General features: G+C 42.3%; 1 protein-coding gene and 9 non-coding genes across 10 annotated transcripts; 5 read left to right on the top strand and 5 right to left on the bottom strand.

Moving 5' to 3' along the window:
• Positions 1-8: 8 nt before the first annotated feature.
• On the bottom strand, positions 9-1265 carry LOC131289284 (N-glycosylase/DNA lyase). The gene is made up of 3 exons (XM_058318504.1): positions 1180-1265; positions 645-1109; positions 9-582 (listed from the first exon to the last, which is right to left on the bottom strand). The coding sequence occupies exons 1-3, from the start codon at positions 1263-1265 to the stop codon at positions 9-11; spliced, it is 1125 nt and encodes a 374-aa protein (XP_058174487.1).
• A 474-nt stretch (positions 1266-1739) lies between these two features.
• Positions 1740-1819, top strand: Trnal-uag (transfer RNA leucine (anticodon UAG)). The gene has a single exon. It is a non-coding gene; the product is annotated as a tRNA-Leu (tRNA).
• Positions 1820-1988: 169 nt separating this feature from the next.
• Positions 1989-2060, bottom strand: Trnaa-ugc (transfer RNA alanine (anticodon UGC)). Its single transcript has one exon. It is a non-coding gene; the product is annotated as a tRNA-Ala (tRNA).
• Positions 2061-2377: 317 nt separating this feature from the next.
• Positions 2378-2449, top strand: Trnaa-ugc (transfer RNA alanine (anticodon UGC)). Its single transcript has one exon. It is a non-coding gene; the product is annotated as a tRNA-Ala (tRNA).
• Positions 2450-3148: 699 nt separating this feature from the next.
• Trnae-uuc (transfer RNA glutamic acid (anticodon UUC)) lies at positions 3149-3220 on the top strand. Its single transcript has one exon. It is a non-coding gene; the product is annotated as a tRNA-Glu (tRNA).
• Positions 3221-3570: 350 nt separating this feature from the next.
• On the top strand, positions 3571-3643 carry Trnar-acg (transfer RNA arginine (anticodon ACG)). The gene has a single exon. It is a non-coding gene; the product is annotated as a tRNA-Arg (tRNA).
• Positions 3644-7544: 3901 nt separating this feature from the next.
• Positions 7545-7618, bottom strand: Trnat-agu (transfer RNA threonine (anticodon AGU)). The gene has a single exon. It is a non-coding gene; the product is annotated as a tRNA-Thr (tRNA).
• Positions 7619-8047: 429 nt separating this feature from the next.
• Positions 8048-8121, top strand: Trnat-agu (transfer RNA threonine (anticodon AGU)). The gene has a single exon. It is a non-coding gene; the product is annotated as a tRNA-Thr (tRNA).
• A 582-nt stretch (positions 8122-8703) lies between these two features.
• On the bottom strand, positions 8704-8777 carry Trnat-agu (transfer RNA threonine (anticodon AGU)). Its single transcript has one exon. It is a non-coding gene; the product is annotated as a tRNA-Thr (tRNA).
• Positions 8778-9127: 350 nt separating this feature from the next.
• Positions 9128-9209, bottom strand: Trnas-uga (transfer RNA serine (anticodon UGA)). Its single transcript has one exon. It is a non-coding gene; the product is annotated as a tRNA-Ser (tRNA).
• Between the last annotated feature and the right edge of the window lie 8329 nt (positions 9210-17538).

Genomic DNA, 17538 nt, shown 5'->3' with positions numbered 1-17538 from the left:
GGTTGTTGTTAATTTTTCCTTGATTTTTTCTTCGTCGTCGATTTATTCTCGATATTCCTTTTCCCGTTGTTTTCCTTGAACTGCCGTAGATCGGAGCAGAATAGGACCGTTTGTGCCCAACCTGCAAATGGGCCGTAGATTTCACGAAATTTGTCCGCCACCAATACGTACTGCCGGTCTGTGACGTTTTTCGTGTCCCCCAACTTAGGGAGGTAGTTTTTGGCGAGCTGAAAAACGTGCGTATCAACCGGAATCGCTTGCAGGTGATTTAGCGACATAAGGCAAATACAGTCGGCCACTTTCGGACCGATGCCCGTCAGTGTTAGCAGCTCCTTGTGGGCCTCCTTGTAGTCCAGGTGGCTGAGCCGTTGAAACCATTCGAGATCGCCCGCGCGGAGGATTTGTTCTGCCGAACGCTGTATGTATTTCGCACGGTAACCAAAGCCCAGCTCGCGAAGCCGTGGTTCAACGGATTCATGAGCGAATGCAGCTACGGATGGGAACGTGTAGTACGCTTTGCCCTCGTAGTCGCAGATTTTATCCCCGTAATTGCTGCACAGCTTTTCCACCATATCGGAGATTCTGAAAGATGTGCAGAATATGATTCATTACCTTTTACATGGAAGTCTTTCTCCTTCGCTTACCTCGCTATATGATTGTTTTGTGAACAAATGAAACTAAACAGGTTTTCCACCGGATCCTGATCGAGCTGCCGGACGGCATAGAATTTATCAGCGCTGTGCGCAAAGTGTGTATGGCACTTTGTCCACTGCTGGTAGTGGTCCTCGAGATTCACATCCAAACGGAAGTAAATTCGCAGCAACTGCTCATAGTAAGAGCTCGGATAAAGTAGTTCACTACCCGTGCCATACTCCACCGGTTCTGCTACTTTAAGACGAACATGAGCAAGATTTCCGCTACCAGTTGGCTTCTTCTTTAGGGGAGAGTTGACCATATCCATGTTCGAACCATTCGGGTACGGTTGTTCCCCAACGATGCGATACTGTAGTTCGTGTTCGGCCTGCCGAAGAATCCATACAATGTTGGCAAAAACACCAATAAATTCAGCCTGGCCTTCTTCCACTCCGTTGGGTTGATGACTTTTCCAGCTAAAAACGTGTTCAAGTGACCATATCAGCATAAATTATATTGAAATAGTTCTCAGTGGAAAACACTTACCGAAAACTTTGACCTCCTAGGAGTGTAGCTTTTAACTGTAACTGATTAAACTCGCATAGCAACGATCTCCAATGTGATGAAGACATCGTTAGGAAAAGCGGCCGCCAATTTAGTATCCACAATATTGTGTTGAAAATATGCAACGCAACTTTATACAATGAACATTCTTCCTAAATTCTCAGTTTTTGAAACAAAACATTTGAACACAAGCAAAATACCGCGTTTGAATACAATAACAATGTAAGCAATGTAACTAGCCGGAAAAGGAGGTAGCTTCATAATTAGTTCACAGTTCAATGATGACATTTGGCATGTAAACCAAGATCACGAAAGGCAGAGATAAGGGCAATCCTTTTTTACGGCCGAGAAATTGTACTCAAACTAATTTGCAACTTTCTTGCTCTTTCATTCCCCATTTCATCATCGAAAGCCAACTATACGAAGGAATTGAAATATTATATTTGACTATTTGAATCACTATTTCTCACTAAAACAACAAACAAATAATAAATTGAATGCTTTTCAATTTAAATTGTGATGGGCTTCCCTCACACTCGGACGGCAGCGTGGCCGAGTGGTCTAAGGCGCTGGTTTTAGGCACCAGTCAGAAATGGCGTGGGTTCGAATCCCACCGCTGTCAAATTGTATTTTGCATCTTTGCATATTAGTTCACTTAGAGTAAAAACAAATACTCATAAGAGTTCCCTTTCCACTCTTTTCTTCGTATTTTAGCACCCAAGTTACCGCGGGAAACATAATATTTTATTTTACCAAAGGTTGTAGATTGTGACAATGTAAAAAAAAATATTTGGAGATACCGGGGATCGAACCCGGGGCCTCTCACATGCAAAGCGAGCGCTCTACCACTGAGCTATATCCCCCTCTTACTTCCCTCCCCACCCAAATAACAGCAGACACTTTTATCAGTTATAGATAAAAATAAGGATTCTATAATAAAAAAAAATAAAAAAAATTATGCCTATTTCAAACTGAAAAAAATGATTATAGTAAATATGATATGATCTATCAGCATCCAAAAGTGTAATGACTATGTTCTAAAGTACTCAATAGTGTGTATGCAGGATTTAGATACTAATAATTAATTTTTTAACAAAAAGTTCTTTGTAAAAGTAGTCGACCAATGACTGTCTAGGTCTGCTTAAGTTAAATAGCCCTCTACACACGCTCCATATCGTCAGGGGATGTAGCTCAGTGGTAGAGCGTTCGCTTTGCATGTGAAAGGCCCCGGGTTCGATCCCCGGCATCTCCAGGAAGTTTTTTTGCCGTACGTTGTTTTGTTTTGTTTTACTCATTCGTTAAGTTTATTAGTCAACAATAATTCAGCAAGTCAATAATCACGTATCCAACTTTTTGGGATTGAACTTAATTAAATGATTTTAATACACGTGCCTCCGGTCTCTACCTGGTGGCACCAAAAGAAGAGCACCGCGATGAGAAATCTTTCATAGTTCCAGTTTGGCGTCGCATCAGAGCGGATCGTTAGCATGTACGGGGTTCCTGAAACTGCTGGAGCTCAAGTCAGATAAATACTATCCGCCGCACATCTCGTGCTGTTTGAGTAATCAAGCGGATCACGAGTTTCGTGCGATCTGACAAACGGAAGGAAATATTCCTTTCGTGACGGCGTGTGAACAGCCATAATTTGACTGTGCACTAGCGAGCTCCTGGCCGCATGTTGGCAGTCAAAATGTGACCCAAACAGTAAATCAGAATAACCACAGAAAATCAGGGCATATGGCCTTAGTAGTCCGGTCCTTATGTCTCCAGATTAGCTTGCGAAGGCCTAGGAAGCTGGATTCAATAGCCGTACTGGAGTATATCCTCGCCGAAGAAGAAGAAGAAATCTTTCAAATCTAATTCTTATTTTTAAGCATACTGTTGTTATAGAAATCAATAGCAAAACTGTTCAAATTTGATTTATAGAAGTTATAACCCACTTACCTGCATGTCCCATATGGTCTAGTGGCTAGGATATCTGGCTTTCACCCAGAAGGCCCGGGTTCGATTCCCGGTATGGGAAAGTTTTTTGGTGCTTTGTTTGTTCGTTATTTGTTTATCCGACAAATATGAACCAATTTTATAGTTCGTGAAGAATATTCTTTTTAACTTCAGTTAGTCCTGAAATAGCTGATTGGTGTTAGCATAAAAAGTTTTTTAACAACATTTAAAAACACCAACAATGTTAAATAGCCAACACTTTAAATAGGCAACAGGCAAATACACCGTTGAATCATTGTAATTTACACTTTCACAATTGATTACACAGAAGAATTACCATGAAGGTTAAAGTGATATAAGAAAACAAGTTACCAATTGTTTCTGTTTTCTCAATAAGGATTTTAACAATCTTTGCAGCCACATCGCCATCACGGTCCTGTGGCGCAATGGATAACGCGTCTGACTACGGATCAGAAGATTCCAGGTTCGACTCCTGGCAGGATCGCGAAAACTTCTTTTTTGGTGATATTTTTTTTTTCTGACGTACAAAATCTTTTTTCTTCACAAAAACACACAAACAAAATCATAGGTCGCATTTATGACTTTGAAACTTTAACTTTGATTGAACTTCAACTAAAACACATTTGTGAAAATAAGTAGTAAACATCTAAAAGACTATCTGTGCTATTAGTTCTCTAACTCACTGCACGGCACTAAACTGGGTTAGTTTCCACAAAACCGCATTGTAAAGTCTCAGATCCATTGTCTCGTTCATATTGAAATCGCATAAATGGATCGTATTTACTTTTTCAACTTTCATAACTACCAAATTTGCCAAACCGCACTATTAAAAGAAAAGCACACACAATTGATAAACTGTACGCATTTAATGCATATTCCATCGATATGGATCTTCCGCAGTCTCCAATATCATTTTCGCATTGTCGAAACTTCGAATAACATCTGTATTCCCTTAATCTTTGATACTCAAATTCAACGCACTGCACCGCCTGTTTTAATATCAACAAAAACACTCCAGTCAACTGCACCGTACATATCACAGTAATTCATTAAATTTTTTCGATTGACATTTCTCCCTGCCCTGCACATTGAAGCTTCCAATGAACTTTGCTAAACTCGATCGATACTTCCAGACAATAGCGTTAACGGTTATTCTCTAAGTAACATAGGATAGCTAGCACAAAAGAGACAACCCTATCTTATCACCCGTTTTGCAAGCGTCGATCAAAAGTGACGCCAGTTATGTTTTTTCCAAGTGTCAAGCTAGTGGGCAGTTGGATTTCAATCTGCGCGTCGGTTTGGGAAATGTTGGTAGATTTGAGTGGATTACAGTGGATTTCTACGCTAATATATAGTTAACCATATGAAATTTTACACGTTAAATGAAAAGCGACTAGCTGATCGTGTTATCTAGGTGTTTTTGTTGTAGTATTTGATGGGGTTCACTTTTCCACTACTTCTGGTAGAAACGCTCGATCGTTCGTCACTCGTCCGGGAGTCCGTGTTGTGCGTGTGTGAAATTTTGTTTCGTTTAAAGCTACAATTTGTTTTGTGTACCTACAAATTACCTTGTATGATCTGCGATCACGAAAACATCAAAGGTTTGTAAGGTTAGTAAGAGTATCATTACTATAGCGTCATAAGACATAACCTTTTCTTTGTCAACAGCGTTATGCCTCATGTTCTCGTTTGGTGTCTTTTAGCTTTCTTCAAAACGAAGCCAACGACAAAGAGCTACTGAAACACACAGGGAAAGATTAAAAAGCTACCAATCACACCTGTTGTCCCGTGGATGTTAATTGCACCCCAGTTTGCGTTCCCTCGATTCTGGGCCAGATGGTGGATGCAACGAAGCCATCCGATGCATTGGCTCGTGCAACGCGTGAAGCTTTTCGATGGGACAAGGCATCGAGTTTTGCTGCATCTGTTAGTGACCTGAAAATCTTACCGCGGGTCATTGCAGTTGCCGGGGCATTGTGTGCCGGACGACAGGTGATAAATGTTTGGAAAAGGGATGAAGACTTGAGTGCCCTCGGGGGACAATTTTTGATCAACCTCCGGTGGATGGAACACGTGAGGATCGATTACTTATAAAAAGATCACTTCGTGGCTGACAATCTGGCTCCAGTTCCATCGTGTGTGGTCTGTGAATGTATGCTTACATTGAAAGCTAACACGAATTTTACGGAAGTCCATCGAAACGGAAAACAGGAGCCACAAAACTGGGGTTGCAGGAAGCAACATCGAGATGAAAGAACTGTTTCCGAGCAGCATGGAAGGATTTATGACGGGTTCTTGCCCACCACAATCTACATCGTGCCCATCGGTTCCCCGGGTGGCTCCTGATAATGAACCACCACATCATCCTTTCGATCCCTCCACCTCCCTTTGCCACTTCCCGTAAAGTGGAATCGTGCGCAATTGATGTTCCCGAGGGATAACACCGTGTCATTGCACCGGTGTTACGAGGTTTCGTCACGTGCCCTTTTGGGTTTATACTTTGCCACCGACGACCGGTAATTGGGGAAGGTAGTTTTAAGGTTCTTTGTTTGCAAGCAATCCTTTTCTTCCTTCCTGCTCAATTGGTCGTTTAGAGTTTAGGCTTTACCGCCAGATCCCCTGGTCCTGTTGCTTAAATATACATTGTTCCCTCTGCTTTCTCTTTGTTTTAGGTGGAGTATTGCGACTAGCGACTTGCAGGATATGTGCCTATAAAAAAAGATAGCCCTGTGTCCGGGTAAGTTCAAGCAATGCTGTTTATAGGGGTTTCTTTTTATTGTGTGTCAAAGCACCAGAATTGGACTTAGGTGAACGAAGGATGAAATGCCGTGTTCCTTTTATTTATGTTGTAAAATCTATGTATACTTTTTCCCTTAAAAAACTGCTTTCGTTTGCAAACATCGTCAACCAGGAAATTGAGGTATAAGATGTTGTGAGGAAATGTATAAGATGTTATTTCTTTCTTTGCTGTGTGTCTTTCTAATGGCCTTACCTTTTCCATATGGTTTGTTAAATTATGTTGTCCTTTCGTTGGTTTATAAATGCTTCCAAATATTATGTTACGTTGTACGATTTGAAAAGTAGGGCAAACCTGAACAAGACAAAATAACTTCTACAAAAAGATGCTCAAGTGTCTATCAATAACGAACCCAAAAGCCCACAACAGGTGCTCTTATGATGGTCCACGGAACGAAACATAGAAGCGAGACTTCTCAACATCAGTCTAGGTCAGCACTGCTCCTCGTCGAAGCAAATGCAGACAAAACGTGAAACTCGAGTGGTTCGAGGTCCTCGACATTGGGTTTGTTTCGGTGGAAACCGAAAACGGTTTCGTGCCGTTCTCTATTCGTTCGCTTTTGCGTTTGAATTGTGCTCCGGATGCCGCTTCCTCCCGTTGGATGCAGTGGCCGCTTTTCCGGTCCCTGCCCACCGTATCATCTTGTCGTACCTTTAAGAAAGGTGTTGGTTTCTGTTTTCTCGGTCAGACGGTCGGTCGTCCTCATCTTGTTAGCGGCACTTTCCTCGCTTCGGATTCCGTGCGTCGTCTGGTTTGTTCGCGAATCAGTTTCTGAACCAGGTGCAGGCAAAGGTATCGGGCCGAGGAAGAAGCGCAAAGGAACCTGTTTCCGTTGGGTTCGATGGCGTTCGAAATCCCTCCCTAGCCATTTGCCCCCTTTATTCCAGCCTTGGTTCTGGAGCTTTTGAAAAAGTTCTTTCGCCCGTAGATCCGTTTGCCATTGCTTGACCTTCTCAACTCGCAGACGGTGGCGCAAGACGGCGTTGTCCTTTCTCGGCTACGGGATGCTCGGAATGCAATCTCCGTACTCTCCTGGACTTGGACGTTTGTGCTAGAGGGACAGGTAATGGACCGGGTGGCGTTCGTGTATCGCTCGACATTTCGAAAATGACATTCGGGACAGTACCATGGCCCTGCACTGCGACAAGAGAGACGAAAAGTTGTATATTTTTTTTCTAGCTTATGGGTGTTACTGTCCTACGGTACGTTTGCTTGGCGTGGGCTAGAATATTATTAAACTCTCAAACTACAGAAGAAGAGAGGTCGCAGACGGTTAAAGAGCTCCAAATTTGTATGCCACGAAGGTGTTTCACTTTGTTGAATGGTGGCGATAAGTATAAGTTGGATCGATAATATTGAATTAATTTTATTCGAATGGAAGTTTTTCGCAATATGCTGTGTAAATATTGCCAGACTCTTGTCGTTTGTCCTACATGAATGAAAATCAAATGGGTTTATGTAATAAGTAAACTACCATATTTTTAATTAAGCATTTGCTACATTTAAAATTCAGTTACGGATCAGCAGTTAAAAAAAAAAACATTTTTCAAAAAGCTTTCTCGTTTCCTCTTGATCATTGAGGAAACGCAGGCTCCGGCGAGATTCGAACTCACGATCTCCTGTTTACTAGACAGGCGCTTTAACCAACTAAGCCACGGCGCCAGATATTTGCAGGGGATGTGGTTACAACGTTTGGTGGTTCTCCATTTACTCAAATCTACTATGGTTCCCCTAGCAACAACAAACTTCCTTGACTTCCTATGATTTATTTGGTAGCTCTTTACTTTACTTAAACAATTGTGGTCATAATGACTTTTTTTTAATGACGCTGTCCCATGCGAAAAGTAAACAAATGTTTGATTCGAAGACATTTTGTAATACTGTAGTCATTGTTTTTCAGATTATAAGTTATTAAATGAAATTGAGATCGTGAAAATAGCCGTGTAACTTCGTCGTTTAAGATATTTTGCCAAGCCGAACTGACGTGTGTGCGATGAAATCGTGAAGATTGTAAATAATGGGGCAATTTCGCTATGAGCTGTGTATCACTAGTTATGGTTTTGTTGTCTATTTTCCACCCGCATGTCAACTGGCGCCGTGGCTTAGTTGGTTAAAGCGCCTGTCTAGTAAACAGGAGATCGTGAGTTCGAATCTCGCCGGAGCCTATCTAATGACGCTCATGTGTGTTCATTAGATCTTGAAACTTTTTTCACTCGTGGGTGGTGTTCCTTGGGAATTCTGCACATTTGGTCGGGGCGGGGGGTGTGAGGTTGTGTACACATTTTTTAACAATTTGCTGGCAATCATTAAACAACGAGCGATAGAAACTAGACTGCAAGACCTGAAGGTAGTTTTTTTGGTTTTTTACATACAGATACAGATAAGGGATGGTGGCGTGGTCCCGATTCTCAACCGATACCGAATCCTGCTCTGTACGAGAGGACTGACTATCCAAGTACATAAATGGAAAAAAATAATAAGCTCTTAACGAGCAGGAATGACGGTTAACTCGTTACGGCAAGAAGAAGAAACAGAAGAAGGGATGGTAATTTCATATCGTTCGTTCACAGTTGAGGGGTGTTTGTATGTTTGAAAGTTTGGTTCAATAGTGTCAGAAAGCTTTTCGAACATGAATTTCCGATATATCTGTTAATAAATATGTTCAAAATATGAATAAAAATCAGCAAATGTCTAGGGGCGCGAGCAAAAAAAACAATCTTTCCATTACTATATTTCTGAGTAACGGTAGGCTCCGGCGAGATTCGAACTCACGATCTCCTGTTTACTAGACAGGCGCTTTAACCAACTAAGCCACGGCGCCAGATGAGTCATGGCGATTCTAGAGCTATTGAAAAACACATTAGGAAACTGAACCTGTACGTTGTTGAGCATACGTCCTAAAGTTGATCTGAAAAATAAAATAAAATAATAAAGCCGGTGTATCGGACAACAGAGCTAAGCATACATTTCATATTTAATGCTTTTAAGATTCTTATTAAAAACTAAACAAATAACTTGTTGCGAAAAGTTAAGTAAGTCTGTTTCTGTTAGTAATCGTAAATATCGTTCGTAAATCATATAAAAAGACCATACTTACTCTAATCTATTTCCTTGATTGCATAACATAGGTGTCTTTTTTCCAGGTTGTGGAGTGACAAAAAAAGATCGATTCGCTGTAGACAGGATTCGAACCTGTGCGGGTAGAACCCAATGGATTTCAAGTCCATCTCCTTAACCGCTCGGACACCACAGCAGATGCGTTTGAGGGTTCCAGATGCCGTACAGTTGTTATAGCCTCGAAAGTGGGTTCAGCATAGTTGAATCAATAGCTTACTCTGTTCGATTGCGATGTTAAAATCATGGACTTTTGTGGATGAAGAGCGCGTAGAGTAGTAGAAAGATAATTTCAAATCAGTTTCATGGTATAACATCTCCTGCATTCCAATGAGAACTCTACCCGATAAATCGTGCGCTCTTTAGCGCGCCCATGTTTAGCGCTACATCTTGCTTTATCTCTAAACAGGAACGCCGGTTAGCTGCCCCTGTATAGACGTTAGAAGCGTGTATGGAACGTGTGTCGTCGTTAAAATACCGGGAAAAAAGGTCGCCCAAACACACCGCGGACAAACATTGTACGATTGTAAACCGATAGGGTTTTCCCTGAATGGTGGCAGCCCGTTGAAGGGGGAGACAGTTTATCATTTTTCATTTGCTTCTAATTGATCGAGTACGATCTGAAAGACGAGGGATGATAACGCGTGCGCCTGTTTTAGGCTGACTTGTGTATTGGGCATTTCCAGTGGAATTTTAATCATTTAAGAGCCCAGAGGTGGAACGGTTTGCCTTTAGGGTATCTGTCCAATCGATTACTTTCTGATAGAGCAACTATGCCTGGGGCTTTTTTAATCGACTAATCGGATGCCATAGATCAAATCTTCAGAATTGATGAATGTTAGAGACAATTATTTGATTTAATATCTTCTATCAATCGATAAAGAATTTATTGGAAAAGATTAAATTTGTTTAAAGATATTAATCAATTCTTCATCGCATTAACATTTAAGGAACCACTTTTCACACTTCAAATGAATGTTTGTTTTCGCAATTAAACGTGCGTTTCTACTCTAGCCAGAGGTATTTCAATTGTAAATAATCTTTTATGGTGTTGGGTTGATCCTATTCCTTGTATTTTCTTGGTATTATTAAACAACTTATGTTGAGCGCTTCCACAACACTATATCGAACACGCTCTCTCCGTCTTATGTGTTCGCTTCCTGCGCCCCAACATAGACTTGGGTCTCCGGTTGGAGAAGATTTTTATGGCCCCCATAAACATAACCAACAACTGCAGACAATATACGGTTCAAACCATCACCTCAACGGAGTCACCTCCCTCTTCCAGGGCACTGACATAAATTGTCGATGAGCAACATCATATGAAACTGACGCACACATACACACACACACACACCTAGCGATGTAAACGAACACAATGACAAGAAGATTAATGCTTCCTGGTAGCCTCTGCCTGTACCGTGGGGTAATAGGTTGAAAAATGGTCGAGTGCTTACTGTTCGCGTTGTAACAGTTTTGTTTTCGATGCGGGGTCCAGCTTCGACCCGAAAATGTCTCCAAGAGGTCACCAGAAAGGGACCGGGAAGGAAATATTATAAAACGGTTTCGTACGTTTGCACCGCTTCGAAGGTGTGGTGATCTCATTAATTCCCAATTGAACGGTTTCCCTTTGCTTCGGAACAATACTGTGATGTCGAAACCGTTTCGTGTTTTAGTACCCTGTATGCAATTTGCATTCCCCCGCGGGAACGGGGAAATAGAACCTTTCGTCGATGAAATCGACTGACTGACGGAAGGAGGCAGCGATAGACACTTCCGGTTCGGTTGTCGCTTGGAATCCACCGTTTGGATCGATTCCGTTCCTTCCCACATGGACACATGTCTTCCGGAGAGTCCCGTTCGTTTTTGGCTTGCTCTGCCCCTCGCAGTCGTTGAATTGAATGAAATGTTGAACCAAACACCAGGTCAATGTTGAGGATTCCTTAAAATTTTTATTTTAAAACACTTCACCTTTGTTTCCCATTTCCACTGGCGGGGAAAGGCGACCGGAAGCGCAACAACCTCCCTTGCTTCGAATGAGTCTCTCCGAACGGGAACTCGGATCGATGTATTTCTGCCATCGCTATAGGGGAAAGAAAACCTCTGGGAAAAAAAGCTAACAGGGATACGCGTTTCCCCCTCCTTTGGGATGACCTTTTATTGGGAGCAAGGGCGAGGAAAATTATACGAAGATAAAACAATTTCTTTGTCAGCTTTCTTTTACCTCATCCGGCGCCCACTGTTACGACCCCGCATTTTGTTTGTTTCTCGATTGGCTGACATTTGCTTGACATTTTCTGTCCGCTTCTGGATCATTATTTGGTTTAGAGAGGAGTTGAAGGTTATACAGTCGATTGATTTGTTTAAACAAGATTTCTCACTTTTTAATGTTATCTTGGTTTTGTTAAGATATTTTGCTTGCTAGATAATTCTGGCACACAATGTTTCGATTCTTTTCGATGCTATATCTGTGTCCCCATTTTAGCTTACCTTCGCCATTCATCTATTGTGACGCATCATTTGTTGCGGAATGTGCACACTCTACTGATTTATTTTGACTTCACTCATTTAGCTTCTTTGCGTTTAATCAAAAACATGCATCCCAGTGTAAACGTCATTAATATCGCTAGCAAGAGAAAACGCTGAAATCGGTGCGAGCGCAAAACTTTCTGCCCCCTTGATAAATTGTTCCGACTGTTTACCATTGTTTTACCACCATTTTACCCACCATTCGCCCAGTGCCAGTGAAAGATGGAGGTGGAATAATTTATTCCCTGTCATTTCTATTCACAGCTGCGTGTGTTTGTGCGCTATCGATTCGATTCTGCTTCCAACAAGTCGCCATTTTCGTTCATTTTCATCGTGGGTCCTTTTGGGTGCTTCTTCTCAAACATATCTTGGTTTGTGGAATGGAGAGGGAGAGATGTGGGTTGATAAAAGAAAAGCCACTTCATGGGTGGAATAATTTGATAATAAGCTTTCCCTATCCTAATTCGATTCTGTTTGTTAGTACTTGAAAAACGAACATTGGAAAATAGTATTATTAATATGAGAATGAAATGTGTCCTTATTTAAAATAGTAGGCGTAGACCTTAAAAGAGCTGTCTTGCCCTCAAACGCATGTTTGTTTTCCATCTCATTGATTAAAGTACCCTGCCTAGGTGTAGCCCGTGTGGGAAGGTATATCATCCCACAGACCGGTGACGATGATTTAGTTGATAACATGTTTGCGAAAATAATGAAACTTTCCTAACTAACTCTTCCACCTCTTCCGTTCGTAGGAGTTATGCGACCCCATGCGGAACGCAGTAAGGGTTCTCCTATTTTATTCCAACAACCACGGCCTAGCACAAAGGCAAGGAATATGGCACAAACACCACACAGGGGCCAACATCATCGGGAGCAAACTGCCGAAACCGCCGCCACCCTATGCATGCATCTCCGATTATGACGACGCAACACAGAATACCACTGCTGATGCTGTTGATGATGATGATGATGATGATGATTACGCTGGGCGGTGGAGGGTGTCGAAAGGCGCATAAACGCGGGGCTGGTGTGTAGGTGTGTGTGTGGGTGTGCCATTACGAGGCAAATGGAAAACTTCGTGTAACAACAAGTTCTTCCGACGCCACCGGCGTTAAGCTGTGTGTACGGCGGAATGGCGACTGTTCTATGGACAAAGATTACGGGTGGTACACTACAGTACGATTCGGTATTTGACAGCACTCAATCTATTGTATCAGAATTTTCGCAGGTTTCCATAAGATATTTAGTCGAAAGTGGAACAAGCCGCACACGTAGTTTATGCCTGAAAGTTGGCGTTTTTAAATGCGAATATTCATAATTGTATTACACTACAATCCTCTATGTGGGCTGTAACTGTGAAAACAGGATGTAAAAACAGTTGCGGACGGAAATCGGAAGCGTATGGCCGAGGGCGTGGAGGTGATTTAAACTCTTGGCAACGAGAGTGACGGCGACATCGACTCTACTACGCCGTTGACAACAGCGCACCGAAGACGGCAAAGCCCCGAGAGTCTAGCGAACGGCCAGCACATGAAACATTGGATGTGGATGCGTTGGTGTGAGCGAGGCGAGCTGCTCGCACATTGAGCAAAGGCCCGGAAAATGGGGGAAAAGAAACCACTTGTACAGAGAGACACACAGGCAAAGTCAATCTCGGGGAGATATCTTTTATTTCCCTTTTCCGTTCCGTCCGGAAAACTCGTCCGGCCCACCTCCCCCCTTTTCCGGGTCCCCAATTTGGGGCCGTCGAAGTAATCACTAACTACCCATCGTGATGATGTGTGAGTCCTTCTGGGACGCCGACGAGATGCTCCTGGCAGGGATTCGGCCGAGCACGAGATTAGGACAAGAAGGAAGAATAAAAGGGGGCTTTCGGACTGTTGCTTTACTGTTTGCTAAAGGGCGGGCATTGTTGGTATCGGAATTGATAGGAATTACATCGATTATTTTCTCATACGAAGCTACGTTGTATTTTGTACAAGGCATATTTGTTGGTTAGTTAAACAAATCTTTTGATAGTTGCAAATGTTTTGAGCAATAATTCTTTTATTTTGTTTAGAGTCTTCGCTGTATCTATTTAATGCGGATTTCATTTATTGAGACTCTTTGGTGAAGATATAAATTCATTACAGTTTTTGCACACTTATCTAATTGAAATTAGCTGCAAAATTTGCTTTCATTCTTTATTCACAGTACTTAAATTCATAGAACCGTTTCAGAAGTTTATTGACTTTTCGACATTTAACGAAATTCTCTTGTGTTTCTTCTAGCATGTTGCAGAAGGAATAATCCGTGGAAATCATCAGTGGAGTGGTAGTAACTAGAATGTCTGATGGAAAATGAAAAAGTTACTGTTCTTTCGAGAGCATTCGGTTTTCGCTGAATTTGACAAACCACTTTACGATTCGTTGGCTTTTCACAGCTTAAAGATTCTGATAAAACGCTCCTCTACTTGTCGTCGACTATAGATAAGTGTTTCTTAAAAATGTTTTCGTTGAGGTTCAATTCCTCCGACTTCGGCCTACCAAAAACCTGTCACACATCCAAACCAATTACAAAAATGGTTTTACCCACTCCCTTTGCAACAGTCGGATAATGATGAAATAGATGAACCAGACCGGAAATCAAATTGGAAAAACGTCTCCCGCGGTTTGTGGTGAGTGGAGACTAGATTTGTCGATGGCGGCCCAATGTTGGCCAATTTTAAAACGCAGAAACGGATTGCAGAAAATTGGCAGCGAATCTGCCACGGCCGTTTTTGCGGTCGTGTATCGATGGCGACGAGAAGTGTGAAGAAATTATGATCCGCTTTCTGGCAACGGTTCGTGTGTGAAAAAGCCTGTAGAGTTTTAAAGGAAGCGCGGAATTTGGCACACTCTGAGGAGCATAATTTTCGGGACTATGTCTGTTCGGCGGGTCGTAAAATAGCAATTGTGCAGGATGGGTTGGGCAAAAGAGTTAGTTAAACTATCCTACTATAAGCGACACTGCACATTCGTAATTGCATTCTCCACCAAAACAACCCAGACAGATTTATCCCACATGTTCGGAAGGGGGAAAATTCGAAACGGGAAAACGAAAGACATCCAAGTCCCTCGCTCAGTACGATGCAAAATTATGTTATTTGTTCCTGCTGCTTCGTCCTGCTGTTGCTTCCTTTGTCCTTTTCCTTTCCTTTAATATAAAGATATTTCTTTCTTTTTACCCTACGTTATGCTTCTTGCTTCACTTCCCCAGTCCGCCGTCGCGTTAAATCTGCATGTTATGTTCGATGTAAAAAACGCAACTCGGCTAGAAAATTCACACAAAACAAACCCCGTCTGAAGTTGTGCTGCAAATGGAGATGCTTACGCGATTGGTTTGGGTTTGGTGGTAGAAGCCGAGAAGGCGAAAAACTCTGCCCAGTTGTGTGACTCTACGACTGGGAGTCGCTGGGAAATAATCCAAGTTTGTCGACAACCACCACCCGAGCTGCTGTTTCCCGAGAGAGGAGTGAGGGTAGAGAGTGGATCTTTTTCACCCTTAATTCCACTCGACCCGAAGGGGATAGAGGAAACACACAAAAAATCAATGAACCATCCGAGAAAAATGGGAAACCGGTGGTTGAAACATTGTGAATGAACGAATGAGTTTTCGGGTTGGTGCAGAACGTCCTTACAGTTTATGCTGATGTCGGGGGTTGGTAGGATGCAGAAGGAAGGTATCCTGCACAGGAAAACACAATCTTTGCTATATCGCAGATAAAAGGTTTTCCCCGTTTCTTTTGCACGCCATTGTGCCTTTTCTCATGAACCAAGAACAATAACAGAAATATTTGATTGACTTTCGTTTGAATTGTTTGTTCCGCTATAAGAATTTTATTTCTTCTTCTGCAATTTTCCATCAACTTTATAAGATCCAGTAAACGAAAAGGCTCCAAGAGGTATCATACTTCTTTATCTAATAACAGCACACTTTGGGTTTTCTTTTCGTAATTCAATTTACTAATTGTTTCCTAATAAACCATCATAAACTTTTGGAATTTGATCAGCAGCGAACCTTCTGCTAGTTGCTTCGCGCAATAAAACCTACATCTGTGCGCGTTCCGCTGCTGCAAAATAACGTGACGAAATTGCGAATTCCGCTGGGCGGCATTTGCGGGAATCAGAAACAAATTCCCTGCCTCGCGTGTAACACGGGAAAAGGTTCGGATTTCCGGACGAAAGCAGAAACCTTCTGCACAAAGACGATGGTATCATCATTCTCGGTAACATTTGCCTAATGACGCTTCCCAGCCAGTGGTCATGATAATGATGGTAATAATGGCAATAATAATAATAATAATAATGATGATGATAACAAATTCACTCTTCCCGGAACGACTCCAACGCTCTCCAAGCCGAATTTGATCCGTGTTGAGCCGGCCGACTTCCGGATTTTTCACGTTTTCGGTTACGGTTGACCTAATCCGATGTGTCCCTTCGGCTTGGTCGACACCATTTTCCTTCCCTTTTCACTTCCTTGCGAGGATTCAATTCCTCCAAAACGGTGAACGCGGAGGTTCCCTTTGCCTCCCATTCGACTAATATTAATCTGTTCCTTCCGGTCAACTAAAATTCACTAACGAAAAATGATGATTTTTTTGCGGAAAACACATCGGAACGGGGTGGAGATCATCGCCGACAGAATGTAAAAAAGGAATTGCAGAAAAAGGACGGACGTTTCATCAAGGAACAGAAATCCTAAACGCCTCACTTTCGCGTCCGTCGCCCCTTTTCCACCAAGTTCGCGTTAAATATTCCGTGGAAATATTTCGGCTGAAACATTCGGAACAAAGAAAACTCGTCGGTTGGTGCGGACGCCGGTAGAGGATGGTGGAAAGGCGAAGCAAAAGACCCCGAAGGAAAAGGCGTACTTCGGTTGGTGTAAATTACGTAACCGAGGGAATGCAAAAAAGAAAAACAGAAAAAAAATAAATGAGAGAATCCACGATCGTCGAGAATTTCCCCTCGTTTTCCGCGAACAAGCGGCTCGGGAAAACCCGGAAAGCGACATCAAATGGACAGCGTGAAGGCCCCGGAATATCCGGCGGCGTAATCGAGAAGCATAATTTAATAATTTTCCCTCCAAATTCAACTTCTGCTGTCAATATTTATTACTTTCGCCGGATGCGAAACAAAAGTGAAAAGGTAGTAACATATTTTTTCTCCAATGCACAGGCCTTTGGCTAGATCCTAAGAACGTTTAGTATTTCTTTCGGGTTTTCTTTTCGTCAAGTGCGCCAAGTCAGATCCCAAAGGTCGTCACTTCCGGCGGTTAAATGTGTTGCAAGGATTTCAACCGATGCCGACACACGCTCTGATGGAGATTAATCTCTTTCTAATGCAATTAAAAAAGCGGACAAAGTGAAACGGGACTGCTTCCGGTGGGTGAATTTTATCGCCGAGAAGAAGTGCCTTAAATCGATTTTGCCTCTTACGCATCGGTTTCTGAAAGGGTTGATCCATTTTTGCGTTTCTGCTGCCCTTTATTCATTGCTTGTCGTCTTCGTTTTTTGCTGCTTTCCCCCATTTTTTGATAGCTTTCTTCAGCAATCCAATCTGTTTCATCGTCTTCCGTCCACAATATTTCATCGTTCGCCGTTGCTCTATCAACGAAAAAGCGTAGGAATACGTTCTAAGTAATTCCCGGCGGCATTTTCCGCCGACGGACCAGTTGGAAGTCGGATGAATAAGCTTCTTTTCTATCCGACAGCAATGGAATGAGTGAGGATGTTAATGCGTGATAATGATACTAGCAGTGAGCTTAGATGAAAATGCTACCACAATGAAGCTATCGGGAAAACTTTTTGAAGTACGAGTTGTCAAAGGTGTTTTTCCATGGGTTTTGTTTTCTCTTTCATAATGTGTTAATCGCGTTTTCAAATAGATCTATGATTGAAGAAACAAAGCAGAGGGCAA

Source organism: Anopheles ziemanni, chromosome 3 (genome assembly GCF_943734765.1).
Source record: "Anopheles ziemanni chromosome 3, idAnoZiCoDA_A2_x.2, whole genome shotgun sequence".
In the NCBI taxonomy this organism is placed as follows: Eukaryota; Metazoa; Arthropoda; class Insecta; order Diptera; family Culicidae; genus Anopheles; species Anopheles ziemanni.
Note: the sequence above shows the minus strand (reverse complement) of the source record. Positions and strands in the feature narration are given on the sequence as shown.